We start from the raw sequence: 25,607 nt of genomic DNA, 5'->3' as shown, positions 1-25,607 counted from the left end.
GGCTTCAGCAGCTTCAGCTTTGTCACTGATTCCTGGACATTGGTCTCCAGAATCTGCRGATATTGYRTGGAATCCATGCGTCTCTCAACTTTAACAAGATTCCCAGTCSCTGTACTGGCCACACAGCCCCACAGRATGATGGAACCACCCCCACATTTRARTGTAGGTAGCAGGTGTTTTTCTTGGAGTGCTGTGTTCTTTTTCCTCCATGCATAACGACCCTTGTTCTGCCCAAACAACTCTATTTTAGTTTCATCAGTCCACAGCACCTTATTCCAAAATGGAGCTGGCTTGTCCAAATGRGCTTTAGCATACCTCAAGCAGCTCTGTTTGTGATGTGGGCGGAGAAAAGGCTTCCTCTGCATCACTCTCACACACAGCATCTCCTTGTGTAAAGTGTGCTGAATTGAACGATGCACAGTGACTCCATCAGCAGCAAGATGATGTTGTAGGTCTTTGGTGCTGGTCTGTGGGTTGACTCTGACTCTTCTCAACATCCTTCACTTCTGTTTATTCCAGATTTTTCTTGGTCTGCCACTTCCAGCCTTGACTTGAACTGTGCCTGTYGTCCTCCATTTTCTCACAATGTTTCTCAGAGTGGAGACTGAAAGCTGAAACCTCTGAGATAGTTTTCTTTATCCTTCCCCTAAACCATGATGGTGAACAATCTTTGTTTTCAGCTCATTTGAAAGTTGTTTTGAGACTSCCATGCTGCAACTTTTCAGAGAAGATGCAWAGAGGATAAAAACTTACAATTGRCCCCCTTAAARATCCTGTCTCATAATTGGAGTCACCTGTGTATGGACATCAAGGGTCACTGAACTTACCAAACCAAATTTAAGTTCCAATAATTAGTTTTAAAGGTTTTGTAATCAATAAAATCACAACAGTGCCCAAATTTATGTACCTGCCTAATTTTGTTTAACCAATTATTGCACACTTTCTGTAAATCATATAAACTTCATTTCACTTCTCAAACATCACTGTGTTTGTCCCCTACATGATATATTTAACTGATTTTTTTATCCAAACAATCAATGATTAATAAAAGGTAAATCAGGAAAATTAACAAGGCTGCCCAAACTTTCGTACCCCACTGTATGTCTTGGTGGGAAAACATCCTTGTAAAACACAATTGCTTGTTCTTAAAATGATTCAACTAATTTTTTTTCTTTTTTTTAGTGCATGGCTCTGTTCTCTCTTTGGCATCCAACGCTTCATCCAACTATTCAGGGGTGAGTTTTATCCACTTTTTTGTGCAAAGCAATATCTTCTTAATCTGGAAGTTRCCTGAAATTTACCAATTTAGGCTTACAGTTTACAGACACTTTACTTGAGTTTCTACTACACAAAATTAACCAGGTTACATATTTATAATAACACAGAACTTTTGTTTCATTCCAATTTACCCACACTACTAGGGTTTAAGCTAAGTGTTAAACATTTGTCATTCTACATAAGTGTTTCATTACCTGTTTATTCCCAAAAAGCATATGATCAATTATTAAAAAAAAAGAAACCGATGGCCTTTTTATATGATGGAGATAAAGCTTCCTTATTACTGCCATTTGAGTTGATCCTCTATCCTATCCCTCTTGCTCTCTCCATGCTGCATAAGAATGAGGAGAGGATACAAGGAGAGGTAAGGCCAGTGTGCCATCAGTCCTAAACTGACATGTTTTCTTGTTCTGTCTCTTAAACTTTTTGAAATGTGTCCAGTCATCAGCTGACTTTTTCAGTACTCCTGGAACAACAAAGATCTTTATCTCAGGGACTCATAAGCCATTTCATTTTGTTTTATCTCTACTGTTGTGTGTGTGTTTTTTTTAGCACCCCTGTCCAACATTTAATAAAGTCCGTCAGACTTCATAACATCCTCAATGCATGAAAAACAAAACAAAACAAAAAAAATCCAAACTCCTCCATACTCTTGTCTTGTGGTTTGAAATGCATTTTGCTGTGTTGGTTTTCAATATTATTGTGGAGCAGTAACCTTCATAATGTGTTGCTTGTATTTTCTGGTTGTAAATAATCCAAAAGTAATGTGTTTGACGCAGTCCATCATTGCATTATCATACCCAGAATCTGATTTGTCTCATGGGCAGTGTGTCTGCACCTCCCAAACCTGATTTTAAATTTGTCTGCAGCAAATCCGCAAGCTGAGGAGAGAGCTGGAATCCTCCCAGGAAAAAGTCGCCAACCTGACCATGCAGCTTTCTGCCAACGTTTGTATTTTTTTATTCACTTTTAATCTCTTTTCTAACATGATAGGGACTTTAACATATTACAAACATTATGATGTTGACTACAATATGTAAAGTGAAATGACTCCAAGGCTTTGGCTACGTTCACACTGCAGGCAAATGTGACACAAATCCGATTTTTTTTTTTTGCCCCATCTGACCCATATCCAATTTTTTTATGGCAGTCTGAACGCGACAAATCTGATTTTTTCAAATCTGACCTAGGCCGTTTCAATATGTGGTTTTAAATCGCATACATATCTGATGTTTTCAAAGTGACTGCAGTGTGAACGCTCGTGTCACATTCCATCCGACTTTTTCATCAGTGAGGTGGGGGTGAAGGATCAATAAGACACTAACCTGAGGTCACGCTATTTAAATCTGTAGCTCCATGTGTTTACAGCTTCAAAACAGAAGTCCAGTTGCTTTGTCTTTTTACTTTTAATTTTCCATGTAGAAAGTAGGATAATAACGTCCATCTTGGGTTGCGGAGCGTATTGATCCAAAAGTTACTCAGTCGATACTTTATTTCCAGCTCGCTGATTCGTTCAAAACATAAAAGGCTTCACTGGAGCATCCCGGTTAGACGCAGGTTCAGATATAAACACTGAACTAAACAAGCAGGTCAGATAATTATTTAATCGGCTCTGATTGAACAACAACTTCAGATTTGACGTGTTAAAAATAGCATCCATGCTAACTCTGTAAACAAACAAGCTGGCTGAATGAGAAGTCACGTCTTTACTGTGCATTGTGTGTCACATCAGCGCTGTGTAGAGTTCACACTGTAGTCTGATGCAGGTCACACCAAAAGATAATTTTTTTTTCAAAAAATCTGAATTGAGCATTACAGTTTTTATTGATTGTTTTGATGCAGCCGTCAACTCAAAAACCACATTTTCAAAACAGTTAACGCAGAGGCCTAAACATTGCCACAATGGTCAAAATGACACATTTGTGCCTGACAAATGAAATACAGTTTTTACTGATTGCTTTGACCTGTTTGAATAAACTGGGAGCCAGTCTTCATCATCACCATCTCAAAAACAATCAATAAAAGTTGTATTTCAACAGAGAATACATGGAAATAAAAATAAAATCCGTTACTGTGTGAGAAATTAGGTAAATAAAAAACAGTCTTTTACAATAAAGAATAAKAATCTATTGTAGGCCTTTAGATTAGATTGGATTAGACCTTTATTGTCATTGAACAGAGCACAATGAAATTACAGTTCAGAACAACCATTCAGTAGAAGACAGAACATCTGGGTCATGCTGCCACTGACTCTGAACGAACCCTGCACAAAGCAAGGATCATCTTCATGAAGACATTCCGAGGAGGCACAACCCTTAAYGAAAAACTAAAAACCACACAAGGACAGATGAGGAAAAAACAACAACAACATAACATTACTTGAGTATAAGAGAACAACACAGGCCTGAAGACTGACGACAAATAGAAAAATTTTGCGAAGAAGTGTCAAACAGGTGCTTTTGGTGTTTCATACTGACGGCTAAAAGGGAGTTTGGACTTCTTGAATGACATCTGCGTCAACTGCTTTGCAAAAGGGTGTGAAACTGTGTCAATCCAATGAGAATGGGTTAGCACATTTGCAAGAYGTGTCTTCTTCTCTGCTGAGATGGTGATGACGAAGACTGAGGAGTTCCCAGTTTCTTCAAACAGTTCAAAGCAATCAATYAAAACTGTAAGASCTGCAGTGTGAACGTAGCCAAAATAATAGGTGTCCAGAAATAAATCCTTTGAAAACTTGGATAAAATCTCAGCATTTGAGACTGCGATTCAAGATGTGTAACTAACTTTATAACTTTAAAGCTGCTTTTTAACCTTAAAGGGGACATATCATGTAAAATCCACTTTTTTAGCTGTTAAATACATTTTGTTGTGAACTTGGAGTCTCTAGGAGTGCAGAGAAGTTTAATTTAGTCTCTCCTGGTGCTACAAAGATATCTTTATATTCTGTTTGGGTCATATTTTTAGCCTGTTCAGTTTTCTCTATTTTCTATGATGTTTTCTGAGTTTATTATATTGAATTATCTGCAACAGAACTGCCAAAAAAGGTCTGGACTTGCCAATTACAATTTCCTCATCTTAATTCTCCTCMCTGGTTCTGGGTCAGACTCTGGTTCTGGGTCAGACTCTGGCTCKAACATGTAAGGCTGGATGGGCAAGTCTTCTGTTGCTGACATCTTTTAATTAAATTGTAAATAAAACATTTCTGCAAGCTAGAAAACATAAGCCCCGCTCTCTCAAACTGGAGTGGACCAGTAGTGGGGCGGGGCTTGACGCACCTTAAAGGAACCGTAACAAAACAAGCTTTGAGGCACAAACCAGAAAAGAGGTGAAAGAGGGCCTGGTGAAGTTAAAATTAGAAGGAATTCAGACTAAAGCATTGTAGTTCCACTTTATATAGACCCTAACTGAATGATTTAAATGTGAAAAAGAAGGATTTAAAAGCATGATATGTCTACTTTAAACCTTTTTACTCATGTGTAACCCTTTGCTTCTGTACCCGACAATTATTTTACTTTTTATCCCTGCTTCTTCTAGTTTATTTCACTGTATAGCTTGTGATGCATGATTTTTTTAAGTTAAAGTGTCACAAACTCAGAACTTGTACTCTGTCTCACCATGTACAGATTTTTTAGGGGAAAAAAAATTTTTTTGCACATTTGCTAACCAGATTTTCTGTTGGTGTCAGTTTAAAATACCTGTAGGAAATTTGATTATTCCTAACTGTGCATTTTTAAATTCATTTATTTAGCTTTATGTGATTGCAAAAGCTTTTKGTTTTTTTTACCCAAGCTTAACACCACTATCCCTCTCTTTGCACTCTTGGCTGGACTCACTGCTGCCTCCTGCCTGCCTCCCTCTGTCTTACAACTCTGGATACTGGGTGTAGCAGCTAGGCCAGGTTTGTTAGTGTGCCTTCAGGTGATAAACAGTAACTTTTGTATTGGTGTTGTGATGTGGTGCAGCTCTGTGATAACCCATGTTGTCTAAAATACAGCAGTACAATTAATCTCTTGCCTTTTGACTGTATTTGAATTAATGTAAGACAAAAAAAATGTTTATTGATAGTTTAGGAAATGCAGGAAATGTTAAAGTCTTTTAAACATTCAACAAAACTATTTATTCAAATCCTAGTACTGTATTTGAGTGGTTAAAGCTAAAATGCGTACCATATGGGCAAAAATACCCTGAGGATTTGCTCCTCATCAGAATTTCCAGCTGGTTTAACTTCTTTCATTTCTTTCCATCATTCTGTTTCCACATTTTCTGTCTTGTTTCCATTGTTACTGTCTGCTTGTTGTGATTAATCTATAACAGACAGGGGAATCTTAAAAAAAGGGAAAAAATTAATAGCTGTCAATTTGACATTGCCAAACTAGAATTAACTCCTGAAGCCATGAATTTTAATCTCTCTCTTCTTAAACAAATTACTAGTTTCAGGCTAATTCTGCCCAGTGTTGTCAGCAATGAGATCTAAATGACATAGTTTTTGTACCTCAGGAGTCATTCTTGCCTAAATGCTGAAATAGGCTGCTTATAGTAGATAGTAATAGCTCCTCACTGCAGCTATACCATTACTCTAATTTTTATTTTCAACTCTGACATCATCCACAGCTGTTGTTGACGACTTCATCTTTTCCTTTCACTCATAGCTAACACAGATTTGTTTATGTGCTGTGAGTAAGTCTCCAGAACAGTTTGATTACTGTGACTCAAAGCTGTCTGCRTGTCCCCCTCCATCAAACCATAAGTTCCTTTTTTGTGTGATTTACCTCTGCTTTTTCCCCCCTCCCCCTTTATAGGCTAATCTGGTAGCTGCGTTTGAGCAGAGTTTGGCTCTGATGACTGCACGTCTGCAGACACTGTCAGTTTCCTCAGATCAAAAGGTAGTTTTCTGATGTAACGATGCTAATCGATTACTTTGCCTCTGAATTTGTCGGTTTGAACTAATATAAGAAAAAGAGAAATGTTTGGATTGCTGAATAACAAAATCCTGAACAAATTGCATATTTTACTATTATACTGGCAATGTTCATAATTTAAGTTGATTGCACTCAACTTTTCTATGAAAAATAGAAGCTTTAAAGTGACATAGTGTTGCTATTAGAAATGAAATGTCAGTCAAAACTGTGGTGAAATTATCWATGCTGTCATCAGTGCCTCAGCACAGTTTAGCATCCTTATTGAAAGCTCATAGACATTCCACATTCACACGCACAGAATATCCTCAGCATCTCAGCCAACATTAAACAAACTGTTTTCCTTCTGCAGGACTCTGAGCTCACCGAACTGAAGGACACCATTGACATTTTGAAAGCCAAGAATACAGAAGCCCAGGAAATCATTCAGGGTGCTCTGAGTAATCCAGACATCACACCTAAAGGTACAGGAAGTGACATGGATGTATAGGARGATTTAGGTGCACAGCAGACTTTCCTCTTCATGTTTTAGCTTTTCTCTTTGCGTTCGGTGTTCAGAGCTGCTGATCAATCGCCAGAACTCCTCAGAGAGCATCTCCAGTCTCACCAGCAATACAAGCCACTCAAGTATGGGAAGTCTCAAGGAGCAGGAGGCCAAGAAGAAGAAAAAGAAGAGCTGGGTAAGGAAAATACAGAGGTCTCGATGTTATTGACCACCTTGATTACTTAATACATTTGAGTGTATTCACAATGTAAAGATTACAGTATTAGAAATCTTGTTGATACAAGTAAATTCAGAGCATTTTCCTGGTGAATGGTTAGATTTTTAGATTTAGTCTTCAATTTTTGCTTGTCTGAAATAATTTAATTACAACAAAATAGGCTTTTTTGATAAGAAAAAACCCACTGCAATAGAAACCCTAGTAAAACCTGAACTTACAAAAACAAAATCCAAAAACCAAAAATCCTCTTCCATGTTAGTGATTCTACACATTTGTTGTTTCACATAGCGTATTAAGTATGACTCTATTCTCTCCTTTATGCTCCCATCCTTTTAAATTTAGGTGTATGAGGTGAGTGGTGTCGCTCCAGTTAACAGAACATTAAATCTGAGTCTCCACCCTGCATGTCTTAGTGAGTCATACTGGTGAAACAGTTGTAACTCCATGTGTTTGTAAGCTCATCTAAAGGCTCTGTTTCATGATCTGATCTTATAATATAATAATGAGGACACACCACTTCTACATTACATCAACCTTCCATTTTATGTTCACTCATTGTTTACTCACAATGTCCATACAAGTAAACAACTATTATGTAACATTTATTGTGATAAATTCACCATGAATGCTGAAAAATGCATGTATCATCTAATTTAAGCAGTTTAACACACTGTTTGAGGGTTTTTGCTTACTTTTTTGTCATCGTTTTAATGCTCACTTAGTAATTTTCAAAGCTTATTCTGACCTGAGTTTTTAATCCTCTGAACAGCTGCGTAGCTCCTTCAACAAAGCTTTCAGCAAGAAGGGCGCCAAGGCTGGGCCATACGCCGACATCGAAGAGATTGCCACWCCTGAGTCTTCAGCACCTTCGTCTCCCAAGGTCAACAGTGTTGGAGATAACCCTCAACAGTCGATTAAATCCTCAACCTCTGCATCATCATCAGGGTAAACCTTACACACAATGAGCTTTTACAATAATACCTAATCACAACCTAGATTTTATAATAACATTAGCAAATTGGAGTCTATTGACAAAAGGAGAGGTTAAACTAGATTATTACAAAAGCCAAAGCTGCACTTTTGTTATGGCTGTTTCATTTTTCTAAAATTGTCTTGTTTAAACTTGTGTTTTTCCAGACTTTGTGAAGGGGATGAGGAGGAGGGAGGCGATAAGGTCGTGACAGAGCTGCGTACAGAGCTGTGGGAGAAGGAGCGTAAACTGACAGACATTCGTCTGGAGGCTTTGACCTCTGCACATCAGCTGGAGCAGTTACAGGAGGCCATGATCAACATGCAGGTTTGTTTTTCTTTTATGCACAGAATGTGTAGGGATAAATGTGTAATCTTATCTTCTACTTTGGCACTGTGTACTTTATTTTCGAACAATTAAAAAAAAACAATAATAATAAAATAGTAAAATAAAACATACATATATTGTACATACATGTAACAAATACGAGAAAAACACAACAACAAATAAAAAAAGCTTTAACTACAACATAAAATTTCCAGCAAAATATAATGTAAAACAACATATAATTTAAAATATCATGTTAAAAAAGGGAACAGGAAGAAGCAATAGCTTATCCAGTCCTGTCCCTAAGACTTCATACAAATTCTTAAACCAGTTATAATTTACTCTATCATCTATAGATCAGAAATTTAATAAACATTAACACACAATTTAGAAATAACATAGCATTTTATCACATTCATTTTTGTAAACATTATTTATATACTCCTTATATTTTCTCTTGAATTGTGCAATATTTTTACTTTGCTTAATTTCATCATGCATTTACTTTTAAACAAGCTTTGGTATTTGGACATATTCTTCAGTACCATGATTGTCTTCTATGGTTTTGTTTATAGAGGACAGTGGAGAGTTTGAAGACGGAGAACGACCAGCTAAAGACAGGAAGTCTGTCTCCCTGCCCGTCTCCTGGACCTTCCAGCTCTGCTTCCCAGTCCTCAGGTCTCACAGCTCTGGGAGGTTCATCACCTCGGCAGTCTGTGGCCATGCACATGCCCAAAAGCTACAGCAGAGGGCTGAGTGAGGGGAGCAGCTCAGGTACAGTCCGATCTCTGACACGCTGAAAATCATGAGTAAAAATAGAARGGTGTGAAGGGCAGCTAGGCTTAGRWTATACAGAGTTATAAAACTAYCAGTAAAAAAYSRMSKWRRWKRRRWAAAAAYYYSCKWTTWWTTTTRGTAATTCTGTCAWATCGTAACTTTTATTTTGYGTTATGCACTTGAAACAACTTTTAGTTTAAAGTTTAGAAACCCTAATAGGAATGCAAATGAATTTAAGCTCAAGACATTCRAATCTCTGACAGTGAGTTTAATCAGTTTAATACTATAACTTTCAWTCATTTTTCTTTATGTAATCAGATTTAAAACCCCACTGAGATGAAGACCTGGGGAAACAATTAAATTACAATTTAAATGTGTCACATAAGATGATTTGTTATATTTGTTTATAGATGTCCACCCTGCAGATTCCCTCAACCTTTCTTCAATGAGAGATGATCATCATGTTAGAGTGGTCGTTTGTGTTGCAGATTTACGTGTTTTTAAAGACGTGAGTGGGTTTTTCTCCATTTTTTTTCAGGTGTTTTGTTACGTTACACTTTCCATATCAAACTGTTATTTATTTATTTATTTATTTATTTATTTATTTATTTATTTATTTATTTATTTATTGTCCCCATTGTCCCTGCAGGAGGTTAAACAGCAGGATTTCTTTATCGGCACTGTCAGGGTGAATGGTAGGATGGATTGGGTCATGCTGGATTCTGCTGTCAGTCAAGCTTTCAAAGTGAGACACCTTTATTTTGACATTCTGTAGAAACACAYGTTCACAGTATTGATTCAGTCGTCATGTTTAGTTAATCACATTGATCCTCTAAGGTTGGAGAAGGCTCTGTGTGTTAGTTTAACAAGTAGAAGTGGATATTGTCATTTTAATTTTTATTTTATAAACTATTTTCTATCTGCAAACACAACTCTTCTGATTTTCTGTTTGATTTTTATTTTTTCCAATCTAGGTCTACATAACCAAAGTGGACCCCACCTCCAGTTTAGGTCTTTCTACGGACTCAGTCTACAGCTACAGCATGGGCCACATAAAGAGAGTGCTGGGAGGTGAAGCTCCTGAAACTCAGCCGTCTCGCTGCATGTCTCGAGGCCCCAGCAGCATCACGGTGGCTCTGAAAGGTTGGAATAGAAGTTCCAGCACCATAAATTATACAAAAAAATTAAAATTTGCAGCGAAATAAATTAATTCTTGACAGCAATAATTCATCAAGTCTGAAACCACTATTAAGTAGTCAGGATTTGACTTTTATTTATTTTATTTATTTATTTTTTGTGCAGTGTGTGTTTGAAATCTGAGATACAAATCCTCATTTTGTTTACCAGAAAAAACTACATTTGGGCGTAAAGGTAGTTTCCCCTCCTCATCACCTTAGCCTGCTCTGGTGTGAGGAGAGATGGAAAGTAGCAGCAGCCCAGGCAGAGCTCTGAGCAACATGATCTGAGTGCTGGCAGGACCAGCTGGTCAACCAACCTCAGACACATGGGCCCCATAGATGTTAACACACACTGTACTTTTGCAGCTGGGGGTGGGTGGGGTACACCGACTTCCCACACTTAAAGCAAAGTTATTTTCAGAATGAAGTGCTTGAGCTTAGTGTTGCTTAAGAGGTACATGCGAGGTGATAGAACTCTGCAAAACATCTCTCACAAGCATGTCCTGTGTGTAACCAGAGGTGTATAGTAACAAAGTACATTTAATTTGTTACAGTACTTAGGTATTTTCTTTGAGGAGTTGAGGATTTTTTTTATTTTAACTGCTACTTGTATTTCATTARATTCAAAACAAAAAAAGATACTTTTACTCATTTACTTTAAAATTGAACACCTAGTTTTACGTTACACATTTGAATATGACTGCACTCATTACGAAAGGACTGGTTCATGCACTCTAAAAAAGTAATTATTGAATTTACTTAACCAAGTTATGTCAACTGGATCCACTAAACTGAGTTGAGAAAATGTAAAGCAATTTACTCATCTTGGTATAATGGAATCAGTTTGGTTAAGTAAATTCAACACTTCATTTCTTGGAGGGTACAAAAGTACTTTTACTATTCTGATTATTGCGAGCAGTTTTATGACTTTTACTTAAGTACTTTTCTTATCAGAGAAAATTATTTTTACTAAAGTTTATTTCTGTTAAGGTATTTTTACTTTATTTCTTTCACGTACTTTATATACCTCTATTTGTAACTTGGATTCTCTGATAAAGATATAAACACACCATTACCATTTGAGGTATTACATTTAATTTGGTCCCTTTTTTTGATATATTTCACTTAATAATGAAATAGGATTTTTATCACAACAGTTCTTTCTGAAAATGTTCAGGTTTGAAAGAAAAGTGTGTGGACAGCCTGGTGTTTGAAACTCTCATTCCCAAACCCATGATGCAACATTACATCAGTCTCCTCCTCAAACACCGCCGTCTCATCCTGGCTGGCCCAAGTGGGACAGGTAAGAGCTATCTGGCATCCCGCCTGGCTGAGTACCTGGTGGACCGCAGTGCCCGTGAAGTCACAGAGGGCATCGTGATCACGTTCAACATGCACCGCCAGTCATGCAAGGTAACACAAACTGATGGTTTGGTCAAATCTATGCCCCGCTGAGTTTATTTAATTTGTCATAAAGTCTGGTTTACTTTATTATCGTGTGCTTATGTTTGTCTATGCTTCTTTTTATCTGCCAGGATCTGCAGCTTTATCTATCAAACTTGGCCAATCAAATAGACCGGGACACTAGTGCGTCAGAAATTCCATTGGTGGTTATTCTAGATGATATTCATGATCCTGTTTCCATCAGTGAACTCGTTAATGGTGCTCTGACATGCAAATATCACAAATGGTAAGAAAAAAAACCACACACTAGACTGGATCTATATGCACAGATGTGTAATTTATATAATGATAACAGCACTAACGTATGGAATGTTGCATCTACATTTAGTCCTTACATTATTGGAACAAGTAATCAGCCAGTGAAGATGACGGCAAACCACAGCCTACACCTCAGCTTCAGGTTGGTGAAATGTGATTTACTCATGAATTTGTCTCAGTAATTATGTCAGATGGGATGTTTTTATAGTGAAATAAATATGAAAGAAGTACGTGACTTGGTTCTTGGCATACTTGTTTGTGTATATTTTGATGTAACTTCATTCGTATCTTTTTTTTCTTTCTCAGAATGGTGACCTTCTCTAACAATGTAGAACCAGCCAATGGCTTCCTTGTACGGTATTTACACAGGAAGCTGATGGAGTCAGAAGATGAGAGAAACTTGACCAACGAGAACCTCATCAGGGTGTTGGACTGGGTTCCCAAACTGTGGTATCATTTGCACACCTTCCTTGAGAAGCACAGCACATCAGACTTTCTTATTGGTATGAAAAATGACAAACGGAGCATCGTTGCAAGGATGAAAACTCAACATTTGTGTGATTTATGTGATGTTTTTTTTCCCTCTCATACTTTGCAGGCCCTTGTTTTTTTCTATCTTGTCCAGTCACAGTTGATGAGTTTCGATCTTGGTTCATTGATCTTTGGAACCACTCTATTATTCCATATTTGCAAGAAGGCGCCAAGGATGGCATCAAGGTATGATCAAACATTCAGCAGGGGTTTTATTGTACAGTGCTGACATTAAAACATAAAGTGCTTTCAGAGTATTTATTTTTCTAATAAAAAGCTTTCTAATTGATATCTAAACTCAGTGTTGTTATGTTTATTTAAAGAAGAAAAAGTTGCATTCTTTGCATCTATCCAGAGCTATAAACAACTTGCTTTTATTTTTCCTCATGACTCTTCAGGTCCATGGTCAGAAGGCMGTATGGGAGGACCCAGTGGAGTGGGTAAGGGGCACTCTGCCGTGGCCGTCTGCACAGCAGGACCAAGCAAAACTTTTCCATCTTCCTCCTCCGAGCATCAGCTCTAGCAGCCCCTGTCAGCCCAGCGAGGAGAGGCCTCACAAGGAAACTCCACCCAGCTCCATGGAGTCTGATCCTTTGGTAAGAAAGAGAGTGTCATTCATTTCTTTCTTTTTGTTTAATCCTGTGGGGTTTTAATTACTTTGCTCCTCTCATTTCTCTTTTTTTTTCAGATGGCAATGCTTCTGAAACTCCAAGAGGCTGCGAATTACATTGAATCTCCAGACAAAGAAGACCTAAGCCTGCCTAAACTTTGAAATCAAAACTCACAGTTAGCACCCAGGACTTCTGATTGAGCAGTGTGCAATCAGAAAGAGATAGACCCTTAATGACTGTAGGGATGACTTTAACTATCATTATCTACAGGTTGGGATTACCATTGAGCTAGTCTAACACATTCAGTATTAAAAGTAACACAGTTCACAAGAATTAAATGAAAAGTTGTATTATGTTAACAGTATTTAACACTTTATCACCATATTAGCCCTCAACTATTAGATTGGTGCTAACAGTTTACAATGAAATCCATTGTTGTGCACTTTGACTTCAGGGGATTTCTGCAAAAACTTGCACTGTCCATCCTGTTTTCTCCTCAAGTGCATCATGGGATGTTGAGTCCTTATCAAATAGCGCTATCCTTGATGTTGTGAACTTGTTTTGGAAAAGAGTATGACAGCATCACAAACGCTGTTTATAACAGTTTGTCGGTACATATTCACTGTGCCAATATTCGAAGGCTAATTGTTACTTATATGCAATCTTTAACTCTACAACTCTAGCAGGTAAAATATGCCTTAACAGCAAAGACATTGTTGTCAACTCAACCTAAGTAGAATTTACTGGTGCTTTCATTAATTTTATCTGAGCAACTCGGTCAGAATATACTCTTTCTTCAGCTCACTATTTTAATTATAGTTTACGGTTGTTGTTCTTTTTTCAAATAGACAAAAAATATGAAATCTGCAAGATCATTTTTTAGATTTTTCTGTGCAAATAGTGGATAATTTTCAGTTTTTTCTATAAGTTAAAGAGCATAATTTGCTGTCATACTCTTTTTGGATAAAACAATTTATCAGTTTTGATTTGAAGTCTGATTTTCCAAGTACTTAACTTCGTTTTATTTTATACAAGACATGCAGCGCCACCAACGCTGCCATATATTTCAGGTATTAGATACTACACAGGGATATTATAACTAACACCCTCTTATAAAAAACAAACTAATGCTTATCTAATCCAATTCAGATTGTGATTTTATTATATTTATCTAAGAGCAAGCACATTTGTTTCAAATTTTTCCCATTAACATTCTGTATATAGTACAGTATGTATATGCACATACAGTCAGACTAGGCTATGGTTACTTTATCTGCATTAGTTGGTGCAAATACCTGAAATAAACCAAATATTTTAATTTAGCATTTTGACTGTCAAAATAGGAATTTAATTTAATCCATGAATGTATATAGAACACTTTAAAAACTGTATAACAGTAACATGTAGTAGGTGCTTTTCAAGGAAGCCTTATCAAAGTACCACTGCTAAACACTTTTAACCGTGGCTGTGCAGAGTGACTCTAAAGCTGTCTGTGTCAGTTTTACTGGCCACAGTTCACACACGCCACTAACTGACCAGTCACTCAGTAGTCATTGTTTAGAAATGTATGGTGCTCCTTTAAAAATGCTCCAAACTGTTTTAGGATTGATCAAAAGTRACATAGTCGTGCAAAGTAGGTTAGAAAAGAGTATGGTGTCATTTCTGTAAAACATAAAAGAAATGTGACATAGAATGTTAGACCGTAAAGTCACGTGAGATGTGCGTGGAGTCGATGTCGTACCGTATTTATTTGAAAACGTTTGGGGTACACGGCACAAAACGAGAAGGGGATAAGTGCGAGAAAATAAGCAAAACATTTAGATACTTATTAAGTGCTCTGTGCAGATTTTTTTTCTTTTTTTTGTAAAGAAAATCTTTATGGAGTAATAAAAGGTGTGTGGTTGTGCAATATTCCTCATCCCTAACTGATCAACACTCAGACAAAACTTTACGTGGAGTAAATGTTGTAAATGAATGTCTGACCACTTTAATGACAGCTAGTTAAGGAAGTATAACCATTTTTTAAATTTTGTTTTGCAGATATTGTTATTGCTCCTTGCATATAGGACTAATCTGCAGCTCTGATGGGTATTCTAAAAACATTTAAAAACAAGGTGAATGAATGAACAATGTTCAGGAGAAAAGCTACGTCACGTGGCTTCATTGCTTGTAAATATTCCTGGTTTCAGATGACACGACTGGTCACAGTCCGGTCCCTTCTGCAGGTTCACTAAAGCCATCAGGTCCAGCTTCTCATCTCATTTACTGGTGTTTGTGCCTGTTGCTCTGTATTAGCTGTGACTTGTGTTTGCCTACTAGTGGATCAAGACTATGCAGCAACTTTTACTGGTGTCAGCAATTGGCAGATGTCACAGTACTGTTTTCACTTGGTCTTAAGTGATTTAATTTTTGCACCAAAATGCACCGCAAGATAAAAAAAAAGCTGTTTCAGACGTCGAGACCTAGCCTTAAAGGACAAATGATGTGAACACAGGGTTTGTAAAATGTAGTCAAAGCGCCTAAACGGTTTGATGGTTTGAGTTTATGAATGGAAACAGGAGAAATGTAACTTCAGTTTGTATGTGGTCAGAAAAAATTTGAAAAAGGAAACATAAAAAGCCTCATTTGGCATAAATTAGTTTTTCATTTTCATTTTTGGCAAAGTTGATTTAGGACAAATAGAGATGATTCTGTGAACTTTGGCCAATACAGGTTGCTGAATAGTCATATCTTAAAGCTTGTTGTGGACTATAAGATTTAAAAAAAATGTTATGCTGTATTTAATGTCACATGATGTGCAACTGTTAAGGGTTTGTAAGTGTTGTAAATGCATGTAAACTTGCTGTGTGATGAGGCAAAAAAAAAACATTCACATCAACATATTGTTTTAGAAAATCATTGTTTTCATTTTTAATACGCAGATATTTGATATTTGTTTTTTCTAAAAAAATCCTTTGTAAAACTTAATTTCTCTATTTTGTACAGAACATCACTGTAAAGACTGTAAATACAGCAGGGCAGCATTCTGGATGCGGCAACAATCATGGAGAAGTGGGGAAAAAAGATATATTTCATTAGAGTTGGGTCTGATATGGAGAAGAGTTTATGGAGGCTTTCATCCACTTATCACTGTTTGTTGAAAATAATAAAATACATGTCATCTTATTATTTTGTGTTTGAATTTGATGGTTACAAATTGGCAGCATCCAGTTTATTTTATTGTATTTGATTATAAACACATTTAAAGTAACATAATTTAACATGATGATGAACTTTTGTGCTTGCCAAATTGAAGCAAATAGCTATAGCAAAAGATGTCAGAAAATCTTTAATAATGTTTCTTCAAACGGAGTCATCCATGATGTTTAAGTATCTGTTACATGCTGATTAAGGGGCGGTGTCTGCCCCCCGCTGAGCCGGATATATAAGCCTGTTACTCCCTCAGGAATGATGGCATTGGATACAGTTTAAAGGACTTAACTGAGTTGGGAATTAGCTGCGACCTCCAACATGCCGTCCAAGCCTGCCCCGATCAAGAAGGCGGCCAAGAAAGAACCAGCCAAGAAAGAGGAGAAGGCACCGGAGCCGGCTCCGGCTCCTGCCCCGGAGCCCGCGCCCGCCGAGCCCGCCCCGGCTGAAGCAGAGGCTCCACCAGCTGAGGAGGCTGCCGCTCCAGAGGGTAAAGTCTGCGTGAGAGTGCCCCCACTTACACCCCAGTAGAAGCTGGATTCATAATGAATGCAGATTCAGTTTTTAATCAAAGCTTGGTTTGTTGGTGGGCGCCATGGAAAGCACGCGGTTACTTTTACGCACGTGCGCACTAAGTGTGATTGGCTTAGCCTAATTATTTGTGTGAAGTTTTTAAAATCAAAACTGGAAATGGCTTGATATTCACTGATTTCAGCTTCTGTCCTCAGAAACTCACTAGCTTCTATAATAACCRTCTAATGTGCGCTTTGCGTTCAAGTCCTGGAGGCCACTAATACTTTATAAATACACCCAAAAAACGTATTTATTATGTCTTTCACTTATTCCTGATGAGTGGAATTAACGTTTATAACAATTTAGTTTATATATTTTAACACATTTGATGCACCTATCACCAACTTTAAAATCTAACTCGTGTTTTACATTTTACAGACTGAAAATAGTTTATTTGATCTTACATGTCTCTTAATATTTCTAATAAAGTTTGCTGCACACCGTACTGAAATATCTAATAAACCCTCCAAATCTTCTCTAAGAAGATTTGACCATAAATAATATCTAATAAACAATTTACATCGGATTCTGCACCTGTTACTGACAAATCAGCAACTGTTGTTGCTGAGGTCTGAAAATCTAATTCAAACCACGTCTTGCATAAAAAAATAGCCTTTTTATTTTCTTCTCTGAAATATATGATCTTAATCTGTGATATTTGTTGCTGCTGAAGTCTCAGCTGATGGGTAAAAAAGAAGGGAAAACATAAATCACCAAGATTAAAAAGTTCATTTTGTAAAGCAAACTGACTTATTTATGATACTTTGTAAAGTCTGCAGTCCTAACAAACACGTACTTATTTGTAAAATATAAAATAAAAAAATGTCCCATCTGCTTCATGCACTATTAATGTCTAACATTTAATAATAGCTGCTGCTGCTCCAGCCACAGAGGAAGCTGCTCCTGCTGCAGACTCCGAAGCACCCGCTGATGGTAAACCAACCCAAAACAGTAGAAAATGCTTCTTTTTAAAACTTTATTTCTATTCTTTTTGCGATAATATTCTATTATCTGGGTTAGAGTTCCTCAGTGCTGTGATTTATAAAATTGCTGACTGGTATTTTATTCTAATAATAATATGATTGTCTGTATAAAACATCAGGTGAAGCTGCACCTGCACCTCCACCAGAAGAACCCAAACCACCCACTCCTCCACCACCCAAAGGTAACCACTTCTTCTCAAAAAACGAAATGCTTTTGGTGTATTTTTATTATTTATTTTAGTAGTTTACTTAAAATTTTAACGGCCGTTTCAGAGCCTACAAGCGCTCCTGTGGATCTGTTTGTTGAGGACAAAAACGACAACTCAGTCACCATCATTTGGAGCGAGCCTGCAAACGTCGGGGCCTCCGGTCTGGATGGATACACAATTGAAGTCTGCAAGGATGGAAGTGAGTCCTGAACAGTGTGCAGCGTATAACGGAGCATGAAAGGGGTCAAGTGGAAGTATTTYTACACCCTGACAAGATAAGCTGACCTTTTTAAATTCTTTTCTGAAAGATTTTCTGTTGACAGTTTCTTTCAGGTCTTGACATGTGTCACTATAACCACATGTCTGTTTTCAGTCCAATATATAATAGTTTCTTTTTAAATAAACTCAGGGAAATGTGAAATCGCTGGTTCAGTGTGGGTCAGCCGTATCAGTTACAGCTGTCCCTGAAGTGTCAGTCGCAGAGTTATATCTCGAGCTTCCTAACTTCTCCCTAGAAGGAAAGAGGCATTTCAGGAGCTGCCCTAGTCCTGGAGCTCCTGCTTTTAGACTTACAGTGCTAAGCTAATCTCAGCAGTGTTTAACTGCAGGCTTGTTTTAGCAGATGTTCACCCAGCAACTTTATGTTAAACACACAAAATATTTTGTTCAAATACCTGATACAAGTCTGCAAAATACAGCAGGACAAGTTTTAGTTTATTGATATTGGGCCTCGTTTTCGCAGAGTGCTAATTCTGCTCTGCAGACGGGTTCTAATGTATGTCTGCATAAGATTTATGGCATGTTCTTCAAGCGCAGGAATGCTCATTTGGTGCTCTTAAAATAGCCAATTTCATGTTCTCGTTAAACGAAAGCATGAGTCAGTTATTCCTCATCTCCATAAGAAAACAGCAGGGTGGTCCCCATAAAAGGGCACGAGACTGCCAGGCTATGCAACACAAATACGAGTTACATTCAGAATTCAGACTAAAAAATGAGAATTAAGTCAGGAATGACTTCAAAAAAGATAAGATGACAGATAAACTGCAGTTTCTGTCACACTTAAGCTATTTACTCAAATCTGCTACAACAACATGCATTTAATTTTCTAGTATTGAGTGAGTAAATAAACAGAAGATTGCTGTAAATTTGCAACAGTCTTTGCAACTGCAGCAGCTTAATATGCACAGGTGTTCTGTGAAGTTTGTTGTCTGTGTGCATTCTGGGAAAAAGAGTTGTGTCCTGAGGATATTACTGCTATAAAATGTTATTTTATGTGGTTGAAACTATCATTGTGCAAATAGGTTGTGTTTTGCTGTTATGTAAGATGCCTGAGCATCAATGTCTCTTTAATTATTGTAAAAATAATCATGTTAAAAMATGAAGAAAGTAGTTTGAAATAAATAGTGGGTTGAAGAAGAACTCYTCATCAGAATGCTAGCTGAAAAAGGGTTCGCGTCGTTCCTAATCAGCSTTTAAAGCGCTCCTGCCACATTTTGTGATGGTCACTGTGCGTCCTGTTCCCCTGCAGCTGACGACTGGAAGGCAGTGAACGAGAGTCTGCAGAAGTCCAGTCGCTTTGTTATCAAGAACCTGACCACCGGTGACCACCTGAAYATCCGCGTGGTGGCTGTGAACGAAGGAGGTCGCAGCCCCCCTGTCACCCTCCCCGAGCCGGTTCTGGTCAAGGAGGTCGCTGGTAAGACAACTCAGATTAAATATCAACAGTTTGATCAAAAAAATTGAAAAAAAATGAGGGGTTGAGACTTGTTTTTATGTTCAACCCATTTCAAAATAAAACCTAAAGTGTAGTTATGTTGATGTTTTAAAGTCATTAATTGTAAGTAAGGGGAGTGGTAAAGTAGAGGGGTCACGCAGAATCAGCTTAGCAGTGTTTTCGTCTCAGCTCTCCCCGTCCTGTTGCCACATACCTGCAGCATTAATGGTCTAAAACTCTGGTCCACCCACTCGTTTCCACCCAGTCAAAGTGTGATAAGTAGGTGGATGGTGATGTTCCACACCTGACGGTGTTAAGCACTGACAGTATAACTCAAGTGATTTGTGGTAAAATGATGATTGGACCCTGAGGGCTTTAAAAGGAGGAGCAGCGTAACRCTCAGATCATCGTTATTTGTAAGGAAATAGCCGAGGGGAGGTTGGAATGCAACTTGAGACGGACTCGACCGAGTCTTTCAATAGCTGGGTTCGTGTTCAGGATTCGACTGTGGCAGGTGGTCCCTGTTAAAAAACAATCCACGAATAGTTTCTGACAGAATGTCTGAATCTTTGGGAAGTGGTTAGAATGTTCCTGCCTCACAAATATTATTATTATTTTGTGAGAGTTTGGGATTGTGATGTAATCCCTGCTGAGATTCATGCTGAGGGAAGGGTCTGGGTAATTTCTGCAAGAGAGATGGTGTCAAGTGATCCAACTGCAAGCAGGTGGGGGCTGTGAAGAAGCGAAGAGAGGGGGCAGGTGCTGAAATCCAGAGGGCCATGTCTCCGAATGAGGGGGTGGTGGTGGTTCTGACTTCTCAGATGACACCCAAAACTAATGACAGCTCCCAAAATTCACTGTTTATTTTCAAACATCTCAATGACTTTACAGAGAGAGCTCCTTTCGAAGCACTTAACGCAGCAGATCTGCCATAAAACGTTTTTTTTTTCTTGTTTATAGCAAACAATTTACTGCAAACATTTTTTCCTTTTTACACCGATAAATTAGTTTCTAAGACCCCAGCTTCATTCAACCAAGATTTGGATGCATTTTGATGTAATTAAATCCTGTAAATCTCATGTCATGCAGAGAGCTGACATAGTGAAAGCTACAGTARGCCTTCTTTATTTAGAGTCCTGACAAATGTTGGCGTGCTGCTCTCAGCAGGTGGTGAGCTGCAGGAAGATGCTTCCAAGTGGCTTCAGTATCACATCTAAAGTCACAGAGGCTAACAATCTGACATTTTAACTAAAATTATAAAGTAGTTTTGAGGTTTTCTTGTGAGTTTGGAGATGATATTTGGTAGTGAAGGAGGATTTGTTGAGTAAARGGTCATTTCTGYCTAATTTTCCTCACGCTGCAMCAGTGGCTGATCTAGGWTTTGCCTGTGTAAGGGGRCATCAAGGGGCCACCATTTTCYRAGAGGGGRCAAGTATTTGTTCAACATCCTATATTTATAAAGGACAAGTAATATTTAACCAGTCACACATGTTCAAACACTTGTAAAGTAATGCCATTTTTTAAAAGCTTGTAAAATAAATTCTCCTTAACAGTTTTATGTACATTTTTACTGTACATAGAAAAAAATACTTTCAAACACACAGCATTTGAGAAAACCATCATTTGTAATCTTTTTTCAGTTGAAAAACTTTCTGCAGGATTGTTCTGATTTTTTTGAGAAGCGAAGACTTCTGTAAGCTTGATTCATGCTGGACTTTCCTAGTTGACTCATTAGTACCTCTAGTGTTGGGACATTAAACTGCACCCGACGTTATCACTTCCAGGTAAAGGACAGTTGAATGAAAGAACAGGGGCACTTTAGGGGGCTAATCAGATTTCAGCTGGGGCCAATGCCCCTGTGGCTCCGCCCTTAGAACCGCCCCTGCACTGCAGTGCTGAACTATCATGTCTGTATTTGCACATCTTCTCTTTTTACCCTGAAGTATCTTCCAAATGTGTTTTTGTTTTGCCGCTGTTGGACAAATACCTTCTGTTTCCAAAAATGCAGATTTTCAGTAATTAAAGAAATTAAACAGTGCGGTCACAAGTTCGCCAGCTTCTTCACACACTTCATTGATTCGCCATCAATAAAACAAAGGCAGATGTGAAAGACGACCAACAGAGGTGATGAAAATGTTGAGAAACAAAGATAAAAACGTTTCTCCTTGACTGTGACGGTTTTGTTTTCTCTGTGTTACAAAGACGTTTGGCATGAGAATGTATAAAATGACAAGCTAGTGGCAGTAAATCTGTCAAGAGGTTGGCTCAATATTTTGTTAAAAAACGAAAGTATAACAAGACCTCAACCAAACATGTGATGGTTTTCTTGATGGATGTGTATCTTCATCTCTTGGAACAACTCTTGGTTTTTCCAATTTCATATTAACTTGAAATTCACTTCCTCAGGGAGTGAAAGATAAAAGCCCTAATTTAACTGTCAGATATGTAATTTGTGAAACAATGACTACTTTTCAGAACACAAGATTAAAATAATCTGTGGACTCTCTAGCATCAAGTTAAGCTGATTAAAACAAACATCAAGTGAAATGTTGAGTCCAAGTCTCTGTCATGTCAAAGTACAGTATGTACTTGGATTTTGTGCTTCATTTTAGCTAAAACACGGTCTCATTTGTAATCCAGTGGATGAAAGTTGGCCAATAAAAGTAAAGAATTAAGGTGTCAGGTTGTGCCAGCCTGACTTTCTTGGACACCACTTCTTTCTTCCTCTCTGCTTTCGGACTCCGCTGACAGATCTTGCTGCTGTGTCCTCCCAGAGTTTAAAACTCTGCCAGGCATGCTAAGAAATGAAGTGCCGCTTAAGCCAAGAAACATAGTGGCAGCGCAGTCATTGCACTGGGGAAGGTAGAGTATCTGTCATCCGTGCGCAAGTCAATGAACCATCAACATAATTTTGAGTCTGTCTAAAATATAACTGCCTGGAATTCGGCTAAATATTTCCAAACTCCATGCTGTGCAGAGGTAGCCTGGCCCTTGCCTTCCCACGCAGCTCCGCTCAATTCTAGTTTCCCTTCACTTTGTCAATGGGAGAAGTCCCAGACGGAGGTCTGGGACTTCTCCCATTGACAAGGATTTCACTGGCAGATTTTTAGCCGGGCCAATCAGAGAACAGAACGTCATTTTTCTGCGCAGTGTCTGCTTGTAGTTTATTTTACCTGGGCCAATCAYCAAACAGAAGGTGGAGTTTTGAATGACGTTGATGTTCTGCGCAGTGTCTGCTAGTTAGTTTAGCATACGGCAGTGGAGGAAGTGAATGAAGCCAGTCTGTGTTGATAAGGCTTCCAAATTAAACTAAATTTGTCTGACAAAGCAGCAGCTCTCATTTACAGTCGTCTCGTTTGGCTCGGTACTTTTCTCCTCTCAGTAGGGTTGTTTATAGCGCACGCGATTTCCGGTTAGCTTCTTAGCTTAGCCTCCTTCACATCGACAACACACACATGCTTCAGCAGAGGCCACGCCTCCTGCAAGAAATCGATTCTCTATGCAGCAAGTCCAGACCCTTGTACGAAGCAAAGTGAAGGACAGGGTCTGGTTTAAACCAGGCTAGTGCAGAGGCAACGCTGCGGAAACTTCACATGCATTAACTTGTAAAAAGGGAAGAACAACGTTGGTTAGGTCTCATTATACCATCCAACAGGAATAATAATCTTAAATCATTAAAAATGAGTTCCTTATATACTGTATTACGGAGCCCGCAAGGTGACATGGAGAGATTTTTTTTTTTTGCATTATCTCGCAATACATTTGTATTCCCACGCCAAAGTTTGTTTAGAATTAACTGTATTGAATCAGACTTATATTATGAAATATTCAGTTACTGAAACAGGATGTGTTGCCACAGTGGCTGCAGAGAGTTAAAACATCTGCATATTACACACCTCCTTGTGTGGCTGTGTGATATAGTCATTCCAAAACTGAATTAAAGTTGGGTAACTCCCATATTATGGTGAGAATGTTAATTTTTAGGGCTGCACTGATATGAAATTTTCAGCAGATATCGATATCCAACATAATTATTGGTGTTATGGCCTGATAACCAATATTTACCAATATTACATAAACACACAAATTATATTATACGTATATGTTCAAACACACTTGGGTCTTTTCTTGATACCATAAAAAACGGCCGACGTCTGACATGGCTCCCTACTTCAGTTATTCCTGGCTACGCAGCGTAAATATCACGATCATGATCAAACAGAAGCCGCTCAACCAACCATCTCCCTTCTCAAAACAAAAAACACAAAGCTAAAAAGTGGGAAATCAATATTGGATGTTAATATTGGCCCAGTTTTACATATCGGACCAATACTGATATTCAAAAAAATAACCAATATCAGCCGATACTGATATCAATACCGAAACATCGTGCATCCCTATTAATTTGTTAATAAATCGGCAGGCACAACAGGAATAAACAGCTTTTGCGAGGTAACACAATAGTACTGTGTGGGAACGCAAAAAAAAAAAAATCCCTCCATGTCCCCTTGCGGGCTCCATACCGGATGAACTGGACAGAAATTTGAAGTGTAATGGAAAGGTAAAAAAATGTTCAAGTGTTAATTTGCATAAAAAATGGGAAAAGCAGACTGTCATTTAAATGTTTTTATAATTTAATAATTATCTGATTTTAATAGTTTGAATCTCTTTAAAAGGTTTATTAAAATTACAAAGTCATGTGGCATTTTATTAATCTTTTTAATAATTAAATTTAATTAAGTAACTGAACTTGTCTCTATTCTGTTTGCAGATACAGACTTTAGCGAAAAAAGAAAAGGGAAACTCCAGAATGAGCAAATGAATCTAGAAATGGATACTTCAGAAAACAACATGAATAAATATGGATTATTTAAAAACATATATTTATCTTTTTAACTGTTTAGACCGTCCCAAGATCCGTTTGCCTCGTTTCCTCAGGCAGAGGTATGTCGCTCACGTTGGGGACAAGATCAACCTGACCATCCCTTTCTCAGTAAGCAGAACACAGCTGTATGTTTGAAACCATGTGAGGAAAGAGAAATATCTCACTGCACGCCTTTGTTTCCTGCCCTCAGGGCAAACCCAAACCTGTGGTCACTTGGACAAAGGGCGGTCAGCCCTTGGACCCAAAGAGGGTGAACATCCGCAGCACCGAAAGAGACAGCATCGTGTTCATCCGTGCGGCCGAGAGAGATGACTCCGGCGTGTATGACATGTCCGTGAAGGTGGAGGGCTTTGAAGACAAGGCCTCGCTCACTCTTCAAATCGTCGGTGAGCAAAATGTGAACACGGCGAAGTGACGTTTTCAAAATGTAGCTGATGACACGTCTGTTCGTGTTGACTCACAGAGCTGCCAGGGCCTCCTTCCAGCCTGAAGATTGTGGACACCTGGGGCTTCAACGTTGCTCTGGAGTGGACCCCTCCCAACGACAATGGAAACACTGAGATCACAGGATACACAGTCCAGAAGGCCGACAAAAAGACTGGAGTAAGATCCCCGTGTCGAAGAGGGGCTACTTCCTGTTTAATAAATGTTGTGGTTATTTCTCAGTGAGGGTTAACAGAAAAAACTAATGATTATATTTATACTGCTGACCTGTCCTGTAATTGTTTGCAGGACTGGTTCACTGTGTTAGAGCATTACCACAGACTGAACGCCACCATCTCTGACCTCATCATGGGCAACACCTACAAGTTCAGAGTCTTTTCTGAAAACAAGTGTGGACTGAGTGAGAGTGCTACTGTGGCAAAGGGAGAGGCCAAGATCTTGAAGACAGGTAACTTTTTGTCTTGACAAAAGGTGTATGGTATGAAAATGTGACTTTTAAATTTTTTTGTAATTTACTTATTTTTTAGTGGGAAACCAAGCTAATTTATTTTATCTGCAATTTTTTTATCCTTCTGATT

General features: G+C 38.2%; 2 protein-coding genes across 6 annotated transcripts in view; both read left to right on the top strand.

Annotated features, from left to right (window-relative positions):
- Positions 1-1,190: 1,190 nt before the first annotated feature.
- LOC106535270 (neuron navigator 1) lies at positions 1,191-16,198 on the top strand (the record flags this gene model as incomplete). 4 transcript variants are annotated; one of them, XM_014032236.1, is given in 20 exon segments in its annotated part: positions 1,191-1,235; positions 2,148-2,225; positions 5,168-5,176; positions 6,078-6,161; positions 6,547-6,658; positions 6,753-6,874; positions 7,259-7,267; positions 7,686-7,861; positions 8,054-8,213; positions 8,789-8,987; positions 9,401-9,498; positions 9,640-9,735; positions 9,965-10,133; positions 11,346-11,581; positions 11,704-11,858; positions 11,961-12,032; positions 12,197-12,393; positions 12,489-12,607; positions 12,820-13,017; positions 13,110-16,198. In XM_014032236.1, coding segments are annotated over 20 exon segments (2,418 nt in total), but the record flags the coding sequence as incomplete, so codon positions are not given.
- A 296-nt stretch (positions 16,199-16,494) lies between these two features.
- Positions 16,495-25,607, top strand: part of mybphb (myosin binding protein Hb) — a 13,231-nt gene continuing 4,118 nt past the window's right edge. The window contains exons 1-9 of one of the 2 annotated variants that reach the window (XM_014032242.1): positions 16,495-16,711; positions 17,665-17,727; positions 17,897-17,959; positions 18,051-18,185; positions 19,515-19,682; positions 24,605-24,693; positions 24,776-24,971; positions 25,049-25,188; positions 25,318-25,477. In XM_014032242.1, the coding sequence (XP_013887696.1) occupies positions 16,543-16,711; positions 17,665-17,727; positions 17,897-17,959; positions 18,051-18,185; positions 19,515-19,682; positions 24,605-24,693; positions 24,776-24,971; positions 25,049-25,188; positions 25,318-25,477 (1,183 nt within the window). In that variant the 5' untranslated portion in view covers positions 16,495-16,542. The remainder of the gene's footprint in view (positions 16,712-17,664; positions 17,728-17,896; positions 17,960-18,050; positions 18,186-19,514; positions 19,683-24,604; positions 24,694-24,775; positions 24,972-25,048; positions 25,189-25,317; positions 25,478-25,607) is intronic. The other variant, XM_014032243.1, reaches the window with a different exon arrangement.

This window comes from Austrofundulus limnaeus, unplaced genomic scaffold, assembly GCF_001266775.1.
Source record: "Austrofundulus limnaeus strain Quisiro unplaced genomic scaffold, Austrofundulus_limnaeus-1.0 Scaffold1400, whole genome shotgun sequence".
In the NCBI taxonomy this organism is placed as follows: Eukaryota; Metazoa; Chordata; class Actinopteri; order Cyprinodontiformes; family Rivulidae; genus Austrofundulus; species Austrofundulus limnaeus.
Note: the sequence above shows the minus strand (reverse complement) of the source record. Positions and strands in the feature narration are given on the sequence as shown.